We start from the raw sequence: 19596 nt of genomic DNA on the forward strand, positions 1-19596 counted from the left end.
ATACTATTTTCTGGGACGTCTTGAAAATTCATGAATCGCCCTAGCGATTCTATTGATTGATTGGCAAGAAGCCTTCCATATAAACGCACAAAAATACCATTTAATTTTACGACAGCTTGCTACAAAAATAACTAATTTGCTTTCCAGGAGTATCAGCAAATAAAAATAAATGTCAAAATATCGAGCTTTTAGTCTCAGTAAAAAAGACGCGCCCACGTTCAACTGTAATTCGCCTTCTGATAAAAATACAGTTCCTGGTTTTTATTTGAAATATGTTTAACTCCAGTGATAATTTATACAGTCGTATCATTCAGTTGTTATCTTTGACGTCAAAAAAATTATTTAAAGCTATAATTAAATGTTCTTTTTGAATGTTTTGGCGTCCAATTTTGAGAGAATGTTTGGGACGAGGCCATTTTGTTCATGTTTATGATAAAGGACGTCAGATTACGCGTGCAATCTCGCGGAAAGGGCCGTCATTGATATTATTACTGCAATGTTTAACGCTTTTGTCTTTCCATAGTAAAATGTATAGTGAATGCAAATTTTGTATAAAACAAATAAGTTTGGAAAAAGAGCTCGTTGCTTAATTTGTGAATAACAAATTTCGTCCTGAATAAATAAACAGCCTAGTTCAAGTCCTTCCAAATTGCCAGCCCCACCCGTCTCACCGACCCCGATTTGTAACGTTCATCAACTTATATAGACCTTTCTTTACATTCCGAGCCGTTTGTGAATATTTGTTCAGAACTGAGGATGCATAGTTTTGGTTAGAAAAATCAACAGAAGCCACCCTGTTTTCTCTAGGTTTGCTCTAAAGTTTCCACGGGGGAGGCGCCCCGGACCCAGTATCTCCCCGGAAGAGGGGATTCCTCTCCCCCACGCTTCCCTTGAGTAACATGTAAACTGATCACGCTACGCCCCTGATATATATCCCTCACATGTAATTTTACTAGATGAAAAAACCGTAAAAGGCAATGCTTTTAAAACAAAAGGTGGACACAAAAGAAAGAATTAATTTCTTGCAAATACCATAACATGTATTGTCAAATATGTAGATGTACATCTTGAAAATATATAAAGCATTTAACCTGTTTTTATTTTTTAAATTCTATAAATGGTATTAAGTGTCCATTTATGCATTTAATTCAATAAAATACGTCGTAGACACTAAACATATCGAGCACAAAGATTTTTTATACCATATTGCTTTTGAATAAACTTAACATTTATGTCAAGGGTCGATCAATACCCGGCTTCTTTTATGTTTTCCATTCAAGTAAATAAAAATGATATTATACAACAAAAATATATCAAACACCCGATATACGGATATAAGTTCAACTATATATAGTAATTTTGTACTGAATTTTAACAATTTATGAAGCGTTTAAACCTTCCTATAAATCACACGTTTGAATATTTACCGCAGTTAGTTAGATTAGGGTGATATGTGAATAAGGGAAATTTGTAAACACAGTTTCGTGTTTCGTATTTAATACAATGGCAAAAATTATATCTGTTATAATATGGATAGGACTTTACAATGGATGCTTAAGTCAACGTTCAAATTCAACAGACTCGTTACTAGACGGTAAGATTAAATAAAATGATATTTGATACCTGCATGGAATATTAAACAAATGTAAAGTCGAATTTGAGAAGAGTACATATGAGCCGCACCATGAGAAAACAGGCATAGTGGCTTTGCGACCAGCATGGATACAGACCAGCCTGCGCATCCGCGCAGTCTGGTCAGGATCCATGCTGTTCGCTTTCAAAGCCTATTGGAATTAGAGAAACTGTTAGCGAACAGCATGGATCCTGACCAGACTGCGCGGATGCGCAGGCTGGTCAGGATCCATGCTGGACGCAAAGCCACTATGTTGGTTTTCTCATGGCGCGGCTCATATATAGTCTTTCCGACGTATTTTTTTTGACTGTAATATACACTTCGACTTAATTTCTATGCTATATTTTGTTGATATTCTGGCCGAAGAGTTAAAACTTGTACGGCATGTGTTGCAGATAACCTGTTAATTATGCAAGTTTGTAATGATCATGGCAACAAAATTAACGCTATCGCTACATTTTATACTCAAGGGAAAAGTTAATCTAATATTATAAAGCTACACTGAGCTCATGTTATTGGTTTTTATTTTGATTAGTAATACTTACTTTTTATCATTTTTGTAATCGATATTCTTTTCTTCTTCCTTGTTCCGGGTCAGGTATTTAGTTCTTTGAAAGTAATATTTGCCTCAATAAAAGCATAGACGGACTTTTTGTCAATATAACGCGATTGAATAAAATATCTACATTTACCAATGGCCCATGATTCGTATTCATCGAAGCAAAAAGGTGCAAGTCATCGCATATTTAAAGATAGTACACCCCACTTACACAATAGTTTATTATATAATTTTACTTTTCATATACTCTGCCAGACACGTATCTACCATAACTTACAGTTAGATCCCAATTAGAAATATATATTTCATTGTTTTAAAATATCTAGAAACTTCTATATTTCTTTTGTTTTCAATAGAATTTCTGGTTTTACATTACCATTTGATAGATTATGGAATATTTCAACAATATAAATCAAAGGCAAGTTGTAACTAATTGAAGCTTTAGTATTGTAGAATTAATTCATCTACAATCTACTTATTTTGACACAAGGGAGGTTATAAAATTTTTACAATCTTAAGCATATAATTGTCTTTTTATAATTTACATTCACAAATGCAAAATAAGTTTCTCAAACTTATACTGATGTATAAAAAGCTATCTTGGTTGGACAATGTCGGACAATCAGGTGAAAAATCAAAATTTGTAAAAACACCTCAAGTGATTGCCTTTCATGTTTTAAGTGATCAGTGGATATAAAAACGTGTAATAATCAAAATCGTAAAACTTTCAAACAAATCCATATCATAACCAACCTTTAAAGCAATATTTTATTACACTGCCTCTGAAAACATTTTAGTTAAAACAGGACGTGCGTTAGTTTAATGAATTTTTAAGAAGGTGATAAAATCTAAAACCGCTTCGAGTTTGATTTAAAGGTTATTAATTGAAAATCTCAATTATCGTTATAACTGATTTTTTTGTCAAGTGAACAATGGACCATTGTAAATCAGGATATAAATCACAAGATGACTTATTTATCTTTTTTTGTTTGTTGTTGTTGTTTGTTTGTTTTTTTGTTGTTGTTGTTTTTTTTCTTTTGTTTTTTTGTTTTTGCTTTAATTTTCTTAATATGATATGATAGCGGAAATTGTGCTTGAATTCAGTCATACCAGCAGTACTGAGCCAAACGTCATGTGGCTATTTGACGTCAAACTTGACGTAATAATGTTTCTTACTTGTTCTTGCATCATCCGTTGTTTATCGCAGACTATACAATGCTTGACTTGCTCTTTTATTTAACAACAAAAGTCAAAACAGTCTAAAAATAAAAATTAAATAATCAAGGCCTTCGAATGGTTTATCACTTGATTTATCATGGTTCAGAGGTCAGATACGCAGGATTTGAACGTCCGTGTGATTAAATAACTGAAGGATGAACCGTGTTAATAAATAATAATCATTCGTACCGGTCCGGGCTCAAACGAAGCTGTGACGCCCCGCCGAACCTAGACCCGCCACATGTCGCCCCGCCGAACGTCGCCCTCTCCCCCCCCCCGCCCCTCCCACTGTCGCCCTACTGAACGTCGCCACATTGAACGTCGCCCCGCCAACGTCGCCCCGCAGAATGTCTCACCGCCAAAAGCCCTTCCCTCCCCTTCCCCTCCCCTCCCTACGAGGGAGATAATTCTGTAAAATCACAATATTGTGAACTTTGAAAAAAAAATCTAGTAAGAAATAGTCTGCCAATTTTTAATAACCTTGATTATAAAACAATGTAAATCATGGCTGCCAGTGGGTTAGGTTAGATTTCCCGATGTCTTGAAAACTCTCCTTTTATTGCGCAGACCCGTTTGCGTGATCATTTGGCAGAAACGTTTCTCGTTTTCTCTCTGCCAAATGTTTTCAGACCGTCGCAATTTTGGAGAGAAAAACACACATGACCATCAGGGGCTGGGGCTCTTTTTTCTGAATCTATCATAAATTCACAAAACGATTTCTGGGTTGACTGTCTACCAAAATAGAAAAGCACAAGAATATGAACGTTTCTTTTCTTTATTAATCTTTGACTGGATGATATTTTTACAAAATGATTATGGCATAACTCTCTGTTCTGTGGATTGTTCAGTTTTTACTGGTAACAAATCGTGGCCGCATGCTATATTAGCTGCAGAACTCAGACCTTGGAGGAGATGGGATGTTATCATCCCCTCGTTTACAATTATGTGTGGAATGTATAAGTAAGATTAAAATGTAAAAGCTGTGTACTAGATGAAAAAAAAAATATATTTAACAAATAATCAAGGCCTTCGCGTTGTTTATCGTCTAATTTACCACGGTTCAGAGTTCAGATGCGTAGGAATTGAACCACGAGGGCGTTAGCCCGAGTGGTTAAATACTGAAGCATCTGAACGATGAACCGTGGTAAATTAGACGATAAATCACAAGAAGGTCTTGATTGTTTTCATTCTGACATGCACGTTAATATATTTCAATAAATATTATGCTGGAATTCATTTACGCGAGGAGTAATGTATAGGACGTCAGGCGGCTACATGACGTCAAAATTGACGTCATAATGCTGTCTTACCGGTCCGTGCGTCAACCGTTGTTTATCGCAGGATATATTGCGTTTGATTTTCTTCTTTGTTTAACTGGAAATCAGTTCGAGCCATGTTAGAATTGATTTTAATGTTAGCCATCCGTCTATATACGATTAGCACGTTACACAGTGGGATTATTTTATAATCAACTAAATGATACCTAACGTAATGTGCGTCTTTATGAATAGAGAAGATTTTCATTTGATATACTGATAAAAGTCGTGACTTAAATTTGAGCTTTTCAATTTCCTTTATATCTCACAACATCAAATTGAATGCAAATAGTTTTTATACAATACAGGGTGTACTTTTAAATAACCAAATTTGCATTTAATTGCGTACGCCACTTTCCTTCATTTTAAGTAAAATATGCTCGCATGAATATCTTCAACATGTTTAACACAAATTAGAACCTTCAGGAGACAAATTGGAATTAAGTATATTGATTTCAATGTAGTTCTGCACGCTCGGACCAAAATATTTTCTAAACCTTGATTTTTCAAAACTTCAGAATATACTGTATCTGCAAATAAAAATCTAATGGTCGTGTGCTTGACTTTTTGCTAGTCTGATTAAAACAAAAATGAACTTCACATAAGATTTCATAATGGAAGTCTATGGGAAAATATCACAATTTTGATATATCATTTTGAGAAATTTTATCTACAATGTAGATTTAAATTAAACTTCTCAAAGTCGTAATAACTATATGGTCTACAATAAAATGAAATTAATTATATATGTTTTTTTGCTTGGGTTTTTTTTTTTGTGATTAAATAGATTCGCTCATTTTAAGCTGATTTCAAGACATTATTTGGACTTATTTAAAGTATCAAACACCTAAATATCATATTTATATCTTTATATCTTTAAAAATTAGTAACATTGCAGTTTTTGGTAAATTTACTTCTAGGTTGCCACTAATTTCGTTAAATGATTAACACTTCCGTATGACGAGTCTAGACAGTATTCTTTTATCCGGATAAATTACGTTACGACATTACTCACAGTTTGTCAACGTGCAGAATTACCTTAACTTCTCATTTATACTCATCTAACTGGTTTTCTTTATTAACTGAGGACAACATTTTAATAGGCCTAATAAAAATGGTTTATTAATTACATGTGTTTATAACCATTAAAAGTTACTGAAATCATAGCAATTTAGCCAATTCGGCTTTTACTATTCCTCAGGAGAAATTATGCCTAGAAGGAAAATATATTTATTTCAAAATATATGTCTAAGAAATAATATAGGATTACCCTGACATTTTTTCTGTAAAAAAAGCAAAAAAGAATGAAATACATATAACCCAGATTAACAGCTCTGAAATAATTCCCATAATGCCGCACTAACTTGATATGGTATCAAATAGAAGGGGTCCGTGCAAAAAGGTACCTATCTCCATTTAGTAAAAATGTTGGGAAAACGCATTTTTGTAAAATTTCGGTGAAATGTGATATTTCCCAAAATAATTGCAGCTATAGATTGTATAATATTTTAACAGTCATATTACAAAGTTTCGTTTATTTTACACAATTTATATCATTTTTATAACAAAACCTCTTGTTTTTGTCGATTATGTTTATGCAACAAGGGTTCTAAGTCCATGGAGTTATGCAACAAAGGTTCTAAGTCCATGGAGTTAGGACAGTTGTTGCATTTAAACCATGATTTGCGAACCAATTTTGCCTAAATATATCAATGAAATATATTAATTTCCCATACCTGATGACTTTTAAATTATTGATATAGTCTATTTACATTAGGCTTGTGTTCTTTTTATTATCCGAAACAGCCATCAAAGCCCTGAACCCTTTGATGTCAACTCATTGTGGAGTTAGACCCAATGTTGCATACGTGAAATACCTTTTTTTCGGCGACGCCGTCTAAATTCGAACCGGTAACCCTGAGTGAAAACACAGAAGTTAAGGCACCGTTCATTGCAAGGAAAATGACTTCTCCCGAGAACAGTAACTGTCAGCCAGAGTTAGCCACGCTTAGGCCAGTGCCATTGTATACTAACTTTAATGGACAAACGCAGCTAGCTGAATACATGCCTGAGACAGGCATTGATAATGCATCATTTGTACAGCATGGTTATATTGATAATAGTGCACAAAACACACACGATATAACATTTGAAGATTCTATTATATGCCAAGCAGATGACAGTTTTACAACGGAAAATAGTCAACCCATATCAAATCAGCAGTTCTTCACTCAGTTAGATAATGCGTTGTATAATCTGCCAAAAGATTTATATGTTGACCAGCTCATAAAATTGACCAATGGTGACGAAGGAAATATTTCTATGTATCGCAACATTCTACTTCAAAGGGCGAAGCAATCCGAATACTGTCCTCAAGGTGTTCTCGTAATTCGCCGCACAACTAAACTCGAAAATTGCTCCAAGAGAAATGCTAGCGACTGTCATGCATTGCAGGAATTCATTAATAACGGTGATCCGAAGGTGATAAGTGCCCTTTTTACAAAGAAATTGCGGAGTATAAAATCTGAGCCGGTTGAAGAAGTACCGACTGAATACCTACCAAAAACATTGCTCATTGAGATTGCACAGATGAAATCGCAAATTGGAGAGCTTATAGTCGACGTGCGCGATTTGAAAAAGCGAAGATTTCAAGATAGACAAATAATCTCATCCCTTGAAAATTTGAATTCAGTTAACCAAGCTAAAATCAGTGAACAAGAGAAAGAAATATGCCAACTGAAAAAGTCCCTTGGAAAAGCAATGACCGCGAAAATGCATAAAGGTGATGAAGAAACAAGCTTTAAAACAAAGTGTCAAAACAATCCCAACATAAACAATGCAAGCAACACAGCTTTGCTGTCAAATGAAACTATTCAAAACATAAATGACAAAGAGCATAAACTGCAACTCTCAAAAAGCACAAGTTCTGTGAAAACTAAATCCCAAACCGACGAAGCTCTAAATGATAGAAACAGTTTGTCCCAGATGAAAATAAAGATAATATCAATCCAAGAAATAACTCGGGTACCCTGCCAATATCCAACAAACAACCAGATGCTAAGCAAATCGATGCAATCCAAACAACTCCGAAAAAAAATGAGGGACAAAATCACATTGAAATAAGAATATCGAACAGAAATACCGATTCTCTTTCTCATACAGAAAATGATAATTATCAAAATCTTACAGAGAAAAACCCATGGGATATTTCCCCAAAAGCATGGTGGCTACAAGATGAAAATGACAATGATAACAGTTATAGTCACCAAAATGACCACGAGCCAATATTTGAAAGTGTCGGGAATAACCGACAACCCGATAATAGAAATATGAACAAAGAGTCTAAACAAAATGATTATACAGAAGAGATATTACATAGGTGGTATTGACAGGCGCTCAAATAGCGCAGGATTAGCAGATTTCTTACATTATTATAATATTAAACCTGCCGCGTCAAAATTGATAAAAACTAAGAAAGGCGCTTTTGCGGCAAAAATTTCTGTGTACAAAAATCAGTGTCACATAATGGAAGATAAGACTACTTGGCCGGGAAAAATGTACTGTCGAAAGTGGATTGCCGAAAATCGGTGGAGAGATAGCGACAATCGTCAGTCTAGCAAATACAACTCTAATGATGACTATTAAGTACATTATTTGTGTGTATTTCCTGCTAACTTTACATAAAATGGACAACAGTAATAATTGCAATTTACTTACATGGAATGTTAGAGGTATTATGTCCTCTGCAGGAAGCCTAAGCGTTTTGCTAGACAAATATAGTATAGATATTGCTGTAATCACAGAACATAAACTAAAAACATGTCATGACGATTTCATGAATTCACTGCATGCTAGTTACCTGTCTTGTATTACATGTACAAATGATGTTAATCAATTGTCCCGGTGTGGTAAGGGAGGCGCTGCTATCCTTTACAAGAAAACACTGGCATTTTCAATAAAACATATTGAGGGCATTAATCATGACCGTATAACTGGCATTGAAATAGTACGAAAAAATGCGTTATCATTATTCCTTTTTGCTGTGTACATGCCCTCAGCTAATTACGAATATGAAGCGTTCACTGATTGTATTGACGTATTACAAAGTTTATACTTCCGTTTTAATCAGTCGGGTATAGTAGTCATATCTGGCGATTTGAACATTGATTTAACCATGGGATGTAAAAACGAACGACAAAAAGCATTCAGGAGTTTTCTTGATCAAAATAGCGCCATACCTGCAGCAACTTCAGGTTGTACATATACGTTTCGGCCAGCTCAAACAACATTAGACTATGTTATCATAAACAATCATCAACAAGATATGTTATACTTCAACACGATCTTTGATGACGAAATATGTCTTGTTTCTGATCATTTGCCCATTCTGTCTGTGTTTGCGTTTCCTGTTGACGCATATTCCATACCAAAAAACCAGAGTGTACAATGGCAAAAATGCACACCAGATAACATATCTGAGTATCAAGTTAAATTGTCCATGTTGCTTAAAATGATCGATGTACATGAACTAGAACAATCTAATTCTTCCTCAGAGGTCATTGATTGCTTGTATGAACATATTGTATCTTCTGTTAAACTTGCTGCATCAGAAATGTTACCTTCATCTAAGTTTAACATCCATTCTAAACCATATTGGACTAAAGAAGTAAAATCTGCCCACTCATTGCAAAGAGAAAAACGTAAACAGTGGATGGCCGCTGGAAGACCGCGAGATGCTTTAAACGGCTTTTTCAGGTCATACAAAAATGCTAAACTCTGTTTTAGAAACGCCCAGAAGAATTCCATATTTGACTGTGAAACAAAATACTATGATGAACTGAATAACGCAGCAGAGTGTGACATGCGCTTATTCTGGCAACTTGTAAATAGAAAGAAAAATAGAAGGTCCGGCTTAGTAACAGAAATTTCCTTTGATGGAAATTCATTTAGAGACCCATTTGAAATTGCCAATGCATTTAGACTTCACTTTTCCAAAGTGTTTAGCCCAAAAGAAAATGATAGCTTTGATGAATCCCAGTATGAAGATATCAATACACGTTTTGCTGACTTCCTAGCAGAAACTGTTAGTTACACATGCGACGACATACTGAATAAACAAGTAGATATTCTAGAATTATCAGAACTTGTAAAGTGTCTGAAAAAGTGAAAAGCACCGGGCTTTGATGGCATTGTACATGAGCATCTTATAAATGGTGGTCCCATACTCTTAGAGTACCTAAAATCTCTGTTTGATCTTATACTTAAACACTCGTATGTCCCCGCTCAGTGTAAACTAGGAGTCATCATCCCTGTGCTCAAAGACGGAAAGCCAAACACAATTACCAGCAGTTACCGACCTATTACCCTGCTACCGGTAATCTACAAATTGTTTGAAAGTTTGGCACATGTCAGGTTAAAAAACTGGGTCAAACGTTGTGGTAAACAATTTCCTAACATTCAACAAAATGGTTACCAAGAACACCTAGGATCAATAACTCTGTCATTTAACCTCCAAGAGACAATTGCCCATTATATGGAACATTCAAGCAAGGTATTCGCACTATTCTTAGACACAAGTGCTGCCTTTGATACAGTATGGCATAATGGCATGTTTGTTAAGATGTTAGATTTTGGAATTAATAAGCGCTTTGTAAGGACAATACATGCCAGCTATTCAAACATTAAAAGCTGTGTTCTTGTAAATGGTGTTAAGTCTGAGAGTTTCCCAGTCCTGCAAGGGGTACGACAAGGGGGAGTCTTGTCCACTTGGCTCTACCTTTTATATATAGATGAATTACTCAACACTCTACAGCAGAGCCATAATGGATGTATCATAGGTCACCTGAAGTGTGGCAATCCTACACTTGCGGATGACCTTACCTTACTTTGCCCTAACTTAACATCACTAAAGCTATGTACAGATATTGTTAGAAACTATGCATCACTTTGGAGATACCAGTTCAACGACTCAAAGTCTAAGCTAGTTGTATTTGGTGATTCAAGGTCATCCGAATACTCATTAAACTTTGGGACATCCAATATAGAGTCCTGCTGTAATACTAAACATGTTGGTATTGAGCTTCATAAATCTCTCAGCAGTTCCAGTGCTGTGTATACACGGTGCAGAAAAGCCAAGTCATCATTGTTCTCAGTCCTGTCTATAGAATCCCAGCCAGGGGAAGTAAATCCATTAGTACTGGCAAGCCTGGTCGAAAAGGTCTCCATTCCAGTCGCACTGTATGGATGCGAATTGTGGCCTAATCTAACCCAAAAAGATTCATTATTACTTGAACGCTTTTTGCGACTAGCAGCCAAATCTGTCCAAAAATTACCAACTAGAACACGTACTGATATGGCCCTCTCACTCTTAGGATGGCGTTCCTTCGAATCCCTTGTAGACAGACGGAAGCTATGTTTCCTACAGAAGCTCTGTCAGATGCCAAATGAATGCCTTGCCAAGCAAATTTTTGATCTGCGGCTAAATCTTTTCATGCTGAAAGGAGCTAAAAATCAGTTAGGATTTATCCCAGACATATGCCGAATCTTGGTCAAATATGGTTTATTCAAATATCTGAATGACTATATCCAATTTTCAATATTCCCGAGTAAATGGACCTGGAAATCCATGGTATCGAATAGCATTAATACATACCAGGACATTAACTGGGAAGAAAGAATAGAATCTGACCCCGAGTTCTGTAGATTTAGATCCATTCACACAGTATGCTCCCCCTCCAGATTATACCTATTAGCAGATACGAAACAACTTATACGTTACGTTCTAAACGTGATAAGAATACTAACGTTCGTAGATATGCGCAACGTCGTAAGCTGTCTAGTTTGTCAAGGTCAAGAATGTGATATAAATAGGCACATTATTTCGGAATGCCCTGTTTTCGCTGAAATTAGAAAGTCATTTCTTCTAACAGTCCTCCAAAATTTTGGACCGTCAGTCTATCAGCACATTCGCTTTGGAAGCTCAGAGCATTTTTTGCGCTGTTTAATAGATCCCGATATTCTGAATTTTCTAGGGTCTGATGCTAGCAAGTCCCGGTGCTATATACACATGGCGTATAACTTCATTTGCTCTGTACAGAGGGCATACAAATTATTTTGTTAATTCAAAATAAGATGTAAATTTGCCCTAAGAATGTACTGAAGACATATTCATGTTGTTGTTGTTTTTTTTTTTGTTTTTTTTTTTTTTTTTCTCCATTTAGATATCTTGTATTTCGTTTCGGCAAGATACCTTAATACAAGGGGGGAAAAACGACCATTTTAAGTATACGAAGTGATCGTTCTATATAGCTTATTTAAACGCGAGTTTCAATTTCCATTGAATTGTAAAAAGTCGTAACAACTTGCTTTATTAGTAGTCTAAGTGATATTTGCTCTATCTATTTGGTGATTTATGAAAAGAAATACACTTAAAATTATATCTTTTTGATATATGTGTTAAATGTATGCCATTGAATCCCAATATATGTATATGATTTTGCTGTGTTAATATCGAAACATACTATAATAATGAACTCTATTCACACATGTTTGATAATTATGTATTCCTTGTTTATACTAAATTTGTTTCATGTTTTCTCATGTACATGTAAATAGTTGTTATATATGTTATAATCACTGAAAAGTGGAAATAAAGAGTATATATATATATAGATGAAAAAATCATAAACTTCTTTCCTTATTACAATTCGCCGACTATCATTTTTAAAGATATTTCTTGTTACTCTTAAACTGAAAAATACGGTGCTAGGGGAGTTTATCAGGTGCAGAATGTTCTATTTTTATGCCACAAATGCCCTAACTCCATTTTGACCTAAAATGGCGATAGGTACCTTTTTGCACGGACCCCTTCAATTAATTTATAACAAAACTGATGCCGCACTTACTTGATAATTATCAAATTAATTTGTAACAAAACTAAAAAAAATGTATTTACTCTATAAAAATTATAAAATAAGAAGTCCACATATGTGCTTAGGTCTAACACCACATATACGAAAATGTAACAAGTGTATTAATGCCTTGATTAATTAAAAGTTAACGTCACGGAGACCTGGAGAATGACGTGTATAACAGTTATAACTTGAAGTTTTGGAATGACGTTTAAGTTTCACATTGCATTGATAACATTCTAGCCTAATTATTCTATTTATTTTACAGTACAACTATGATACTATAAGTTTCTAATCATTAAGCAAGATTCTTCTGTGAAAGCTGTCAAATCGAATTGAAACTGTTACAAAAATGTTACAAATAACAGATTGTCATTTACTTTTAAAATTGAAATCATGTAAATTAATATTTGATAAAATTAGGGACGCTATCACAATCAAAAATATTATTTCGTTAAAGAATATGGATTTGTTTTCTTATAAACAGGATAGGTTATGATGCTACATGATGCAGAATAATGTAGCAATTACTTGTTCAGGCGATAGCCTCTGCTTATTCTGACTTCCTCTGGAGAATATCATATCATATGTTTTAGTGTTTTATTTTTTCTGCTAGTGGAGTTGGAATGGGCATGTTGGCTCCATTTTTCAACTGTTACAGTATTTCCGCTATGTAACCTAAGCAGCATCCTTGAACTCTGTACCAGTAATAACCTGTTCTCTACAATTGCCTTCCAACTCCATAGCAAGATTGTTTTTCAAAATGGTGTGGCTTTACGGTACAGGTATTTTACTGCTTTAAACTTTAGCCTGCTGGCGGCAAGTGGTTCTGTCTTTGCGACCAGTGCAGACCAAGATCAGATGGCACATCCGTGCAGTCTGATCATGGTCTGCACTGTTCGCTATTCAGTCAGAATATATTTAGTAATCAACCCTTTTAACAGCTAATGGTACTGTCCAAATTGAAAGATGGACAAGTTCATTATAGAAATTTAGCAGGGTAAGGGTTAAACAAGACAATTTCCGTCATGCTCATTTTTTGTTGCAGAACGTGGTTTGGTTATAACTACTTTGAAGAGAGACGACAGAACATATGCTCTAGTTCGCCATGTTCCTATCTATCCTGGATACGAGGATTTCGACGGACAAATTCCTGGAATTAGAATTACTTCTGAAGGCGGCAGAACACATGTTCTTAGTATTGACGTAGAGTTTAGGACTAGACAATTTTATATGTATGACTACCATCTCGGGTAGGTACACCACTGCGAATTTCTACTCTGTTCATTTATATAGGTAAATTAAAGTTTTGCTAATTGATTGACATTTAATATACTTTGTGTTAATCGCTTTCTCTTTCTGTTCAGTTGTGTTTTAAATATTTGTTTGAATATGTATTGACCTATAATCAGAATGCATATAGCGTACTATAGTCACAATATATGTATCAGTCATTCTTGTTGATAAGTATGCTACTGCACTATGGAGCAAATGCAAAGGATACTAAATACCTTATATAGTACAAAAATATATTTGCAAAACTTTGTTATATTTCGGGGTCATGTTGTGATAGAATGTCAATGAACTTTGAATAACGCTGAAAGTCCATTTAAGATCGTACTTCATTTTTGAAAGACTCTGGTCTGTCTTTACGTAGGGAGGTACGTTAATTAAAAATACAAATCAATGTAAATATCAGTACAATGCACGCTTACTAAACAATGATTAAACAGTTTGGAGTATTTGTAACATCGGATACTGGCACATAGGTTTACGCGTGAAATAAATACAGTGTTTAATTATTTTTGGTTTGTTTGTTTTATAAATCTTTACAGCCAGGTATATCAATGAATTTCTTCAATTAAATTTGAAAATCATAATTCATTAGAATTGTTTACTCTTGTTTGAAACTAGCACATATCGTTTTCTTGAATCTATATGTGGAACGCTGGTTCTTACTTTTTTCTTATATGACCGTTTATAACCAACTTGTTTTCAAGGCCCATAAGTCAGAAATTTTAAAGCCGAAGAAACTGAATTTCTGAACCCCAGATATAAAACACTTAATGAAATTAAATGGCTTTCAGTTAAAACTATTGAATCTCGGTGCCATAGACATCGGGCAGTAAGTTTGGCTTTTTACTGATAAAATATTCAATAAGTGTATTGTTATGCTGTAAATTTGTGTGTGGTTACATTTAAATTTTATATTATTAAGAATCACTAAAATTATGGAAATTAGCATGTTATAAATTTTTTCTTGATTGAGAGTTTAATTATTGTATTAAGAATTTCTTGAGACATTTTCTTAAATTATTAAAAACATTGAAGTTGAAAAAGTGCAAAAAGGTTTCTTCATAACAAAGATTTCCAGTCAACACGTATCAAGGATTAAAAGGCTTTGTTGTGATAAAAGGCTGTCTGCAGACTTCACTGTCCAAACATTTTATTGTATTAAGGCTTAATAGGAAAGTATGAAGTAACACTTGTATAGGTTTGAAGCCCTTGAAGATTAATGTTGTTAAAAGGGATGCTGATATTTCATTGGTTAATGTAAATTTGCATATGTAGTTCTGCAATGATTTTATTGGTCAAGAACAAATGCTTGTATATTCTCAATGTGACAAGATATAAGTTAGTTTTGTTTTTGACAAAAAAAAAAGGGACTTGGTTCTCCATGGTGTTCACATAAAAATGGGTTTCCATTTAAATTAATAGGAAGTGTTAAAAATACTTGTTTGGTTTACCAACATCGGAATTATCTTATTGTGATCAACTGTATTTTTTGTTCTTGTGAGATTTCTCACATGAAATGATACAGAAACAAGAAACATAAACAGTGTTTTAGTTGTAATTCTACAGTTTTTATGCCGGATATCCAAATGCATAAAAGTATACTAGTGAACAATTTCTTATGGAAAATGTGAATGAAGAAAACATTTAAATTTTTAAATGATATAACTTTCTATTAACATGTTTGAATATTTACACAAGTGCCGCGTCAACAGGACACGTTGATTGATACTGGTTTAAGATTTCTCTGTTGTTTTGACGTCAGAATTCACTTAAGAAATAAACAGAATTTGAATTTGATCAAGCACACTGTACGTTTCCAATGAAACAAAGTATCAAACCTGTCTTCCAATTAAAAAAACTTATTTTAAGGAAATTAATTTAAATAAAATATCACCAAAAAACAATAGCTTGTTCTAGATTAAATACTCTTCCAAGATGCTCGAAACCCCTAATATAACATTTATCTATCAGGCTTAAATGTATTGGGATCTAAACATGTATATCTAATTGTCAGGTCAATACTCGTTGGCAGCGGATACCACAAAGACCTTAATGTAAGTGGCTTAAGTCTTGCCACATTGCATGCGGGCGTGTCCAAAGGTACGGTACAGTTAGCAGTTGACTGGCTGTCACACACCGTCTACTGGACTGATTCACTGTTTAGATGGATTGTAGCAGTTCCTGGGGAAAAGCAAAAACTAGGGAAAGATTATTACAAAATTATTGTCGACTACCATCTCGACGCTCCAGATGGTATAACATTGGATGCATGGAAGGGGTAATGATTAATGGCCCCCTAAGCGTCTTAAAAGGCGGTTTCGGGGACAACAGGATTGCATTTTTCTGTCGATCCATCCATCATTTCGTTGGTCTATCCATTCATATTTTCGTATCGGTTCTAAAGTTCTGTCATCCATCAAGAGATTTTGATATAACTGGATGCATATGTTTCCCATGTATAGACAATGTGCCATGTGGATCTTCCAGACATTTGCCACGCTGGTAGGTCAAAGGTCAACAGAGAATTTCCCTCTATAACTCGACCATCCGTCGTGGGATTTTCATATTAGGTACACAATTAAACGATGCAATACGTGCAAGTACAAGGCCTTTAGCTTTAAGCTAAATATGGTATATGCAAACCGTTAACAGGGAGTTGTCGTGTTTGCTGCATAATCCTGACATCTATCAAGGTATTTGAATGTTTCTTGGCATAATATACTCTGTAATAGGACGACGTATCACGTGCATCATCTTGACCCCTAGCTGAAAGGGAAAGGTCAAGGTCACACTGAAATGTAAAATATTTTAGGAAGTTCGTTGTCTGTTCAATAAGTTTCCCATGCGCATATATATAAACATTTACCGTAACTAAACGATACATCACACCTAAACATAGAACACATAGTTCGAAGGTAAAGGTCGCGTTTAGAAGTAAAAAGTTAATAGTGTCTATTTTGTGCCTCATCAAGGTATTTTAATATTAATCGGTAAAACTCCTTCAACAAAGGCCTTGGCCATAATTGGAGGTCAAAGATTTAAAAGATGTGTGTCATATGTCTGTATCATCATAATTCTTCTATCCATCCAATGATTTTAATTTTACACAAATGTTTCCTTTAACCAGACGATTTGTCATGCACATGACCCAAACCCTTAGCTCAAAAATCAAGGTCACACTTCAAAGACTTTATGTTATTTTTCAAGTCCAGTCTGTTATGTTTTCACAATTGCTTCAAACAGCTTTGCATAAACAACATAACAAGCTGAAATGTCACATGGACCCAGGTAAAGATGAATGATGCATTATTTCTCGTTATTATTATTATGATAAAATTATTATAAAATGTTCCATCATACATTCTGTCTGTACTTGTCTACCACTTTGAAAATGAAATGCTATTAAAACTGTTTATGTTTAATATCACTTCAGTATCAATTAACAACAATTTCAAACCCAAACATTTAGTATTATAACAGACAGACAGACAGACAGACATTAAGGCAGGCAGACAGAAAGGCAGATGGATGGATATTAGACCATTCAGTTACATAGGTAGTCAGGTAGGTAGGTCGGTCGGTCGATCGAGATATAGGTAGATAGCCATTTATTGACCTTTTCATTATATACAATGCTATATGACGTTGATGTCAGAACGGGCTGATATTCCACTTGGAACTGGAACTATGCAAATAAAGTTATTAGACGCGCGTGTAAATACTTTTGAGCAAGTTAAATGGTACTTGTGTAATTTCAAGTAAATTATATAATATGATTGATAATTTGATACGAAAGCCTGTGATTGCATACTTTACATATAAACAGAGCAAGGCGTACACAAAACACTTGCAATTTTAAAGTTTTGAAATTGCATAGATTATTTTGAATATGTCTGATTTTTTGTTGTTTTTTTTTTAATATATCTGTTTTTGCCAGCCACTGAAAAGTGATAAAGAACTCGCATAATCACATACGCAAACATACTAAAATCATTTTTACCTGGCAGACTCCTGTTCTGGTCAGACAATGGAAAACACCCGAAGATCGAGCGCTCAGACCTGAAAGGGCAAAATCGCCACACAATTATTTCACAACACATGGTGTCTCCACTGTCAATAGAAGCAGATATATATGGCAATAGAATTTACTGGATTGATTCATACACAGAATCCATTTTATCGGCAACATACGACGGAAGTGATATAAAACTGATAACACGAACGCCAAGATCGGTCTATTTTGATTTAGCAATTTACAAGGTAATTCCTTTTTCTCAGTTTCAGTAGTGTCACGTTATCAAAACTTATTTTCTTTGTTATACAAACATTACTTATTGTGTGTGGGTTTTTTTGGGTTTTTTTTACTTTGTTTCATTTTTTATTATATATATATGTATATATATATATGTATATGTGTTGTTTTGTTTTTGCATAAACTTTTTGAAACTTATTTCATAAATATGAATTCGAAGACTGTTTCAAAGGTTGTTAAGGATATAATAGTATACTCAAATATTTAACTGTGCGCCGCATGTCCGACCGGAAACAGATACTGAGAATTTATGACACTAAATGTGTTTGTACATGCAGTCGACAATTATATAAACCTGTTTCCGGTCGGTTTGATGCTGAAATACTGATTAAACTTTCTGATTAAAATGACGTCATCACATTCGTCGTGACTCCACGTGTCAATAACCTCGAAAAAGTAATAGTTTTCATTGTGAAAGTAACTGTTTTTGAGTAATCTTTTTTCATTTGAACTAACTTTTCACATCCTTCATTTGCTGAAAAAAAAATCTTCCGTTTTGAATATTTAGCTTTTATGTAAATGTCAAGCTGAATGCAGAAAATGATTGTTGATGACTTATTTTATTGTGAAAATAGTCTGGTGGTTTTAGCCCCTGAAAAAAGTTTATGAGGGCCGGAATGTTAATGCTTGGAGATAAAGACTTTATTAAAGTTTAAACATCCCTGGTTCATCTGGGTGCTGTCTCCAAAAAATATATGACCACTATATGCAAATTATAGAGGTCAAAAGGTCATGTATTAAAACTGATATTTTCACATAATTTCTGGCACTGATGCAATGATTCATGAATAATTTCTCATTATACAGGATTTGATTTACAATATTAGGATTAAATAAACCATACACTTGTATCCAATTAATAAATTATGACTCGCACCCGAAAACGTATTGTATGCTCATATATAAAGGTTAAAGGTCACAGGGTATATATACAGAACAAAATAGCTAACCGTATTTGCTAATTTTCCAATATCTTTGTAAATTCTGTAAATAAAAATTTGAAATTTAGCATACTTTTAGAACAAACTGTTGTTAATAACATAATAAAATTTCAAAAATATTAAGTGACGCCAACATATAAATTTTATTCAATTTACTAACTCACCCATTTGTAAAAAAGTCACAAAAACACATAAAAGCTGTGTTTTAGTGAACAAGTGAATACTATTTGTAAGAATAAGAACTGTTCATATTAACATTTTTTTTTCTAGCGAATGGTTAAATATGACACGAATGGTGAATGCTGTTTTTAGAAAAAGCAAGTTAACGAAGTTATTTCATTATCTTCCCAAAATACGTTTTCGTTTTTAGTATGTACATGCACACTGTTAACATGTTTGTTTACATTTTGT

General features: G+C 34.2%; 1 protein-coding gene across 1 annotated transcript in view; it reads left to right on the plus strand.

Moving 5' to 3' along the window:
* Positions 1–1386: 1386 nt before the first annotated feature.
* LOC123548443 (low-density lipoprotein receptor-related protein 4-like) overlaps positions 1387–19596 on the plus strand; it is a 49249-nt gene continuing 31039 nt past the window's right edge. The window contains exons 1-4 of the mRNA XM_053546414.1: positions 1387–1594; positions 13685–13889; positions 15947–16210; positions 17940–18192. Coding sequence (XP_053402389.1) covers positions 1504–1594; positions 13685–13889; positions 15947–16210; positions 17940–18192 — 813 coding nt within the window. The 5' untranslated portion in view covers positions 1387–1503. The remainder of the gene's footprint in view (positions 1595–13684; positions 13890–15946; positions 16211–17939; positions 18193–19596) is intronic.

This window comes from Mercenaria mercenaria, chromosome 6 (genome assembly GCF_021730395.1).
Source record: "Mercenaria mercenaria strain notata chromosome 6, MADL_Memer_1, whole genome shotgun sequence".
NCBI classification, from domain to species: Eukaryota; Metazoa; Mollusca; class Bivalvia; order Venerida; family Veneridae; genus Mercenaria; species Mercenaria mercenaria.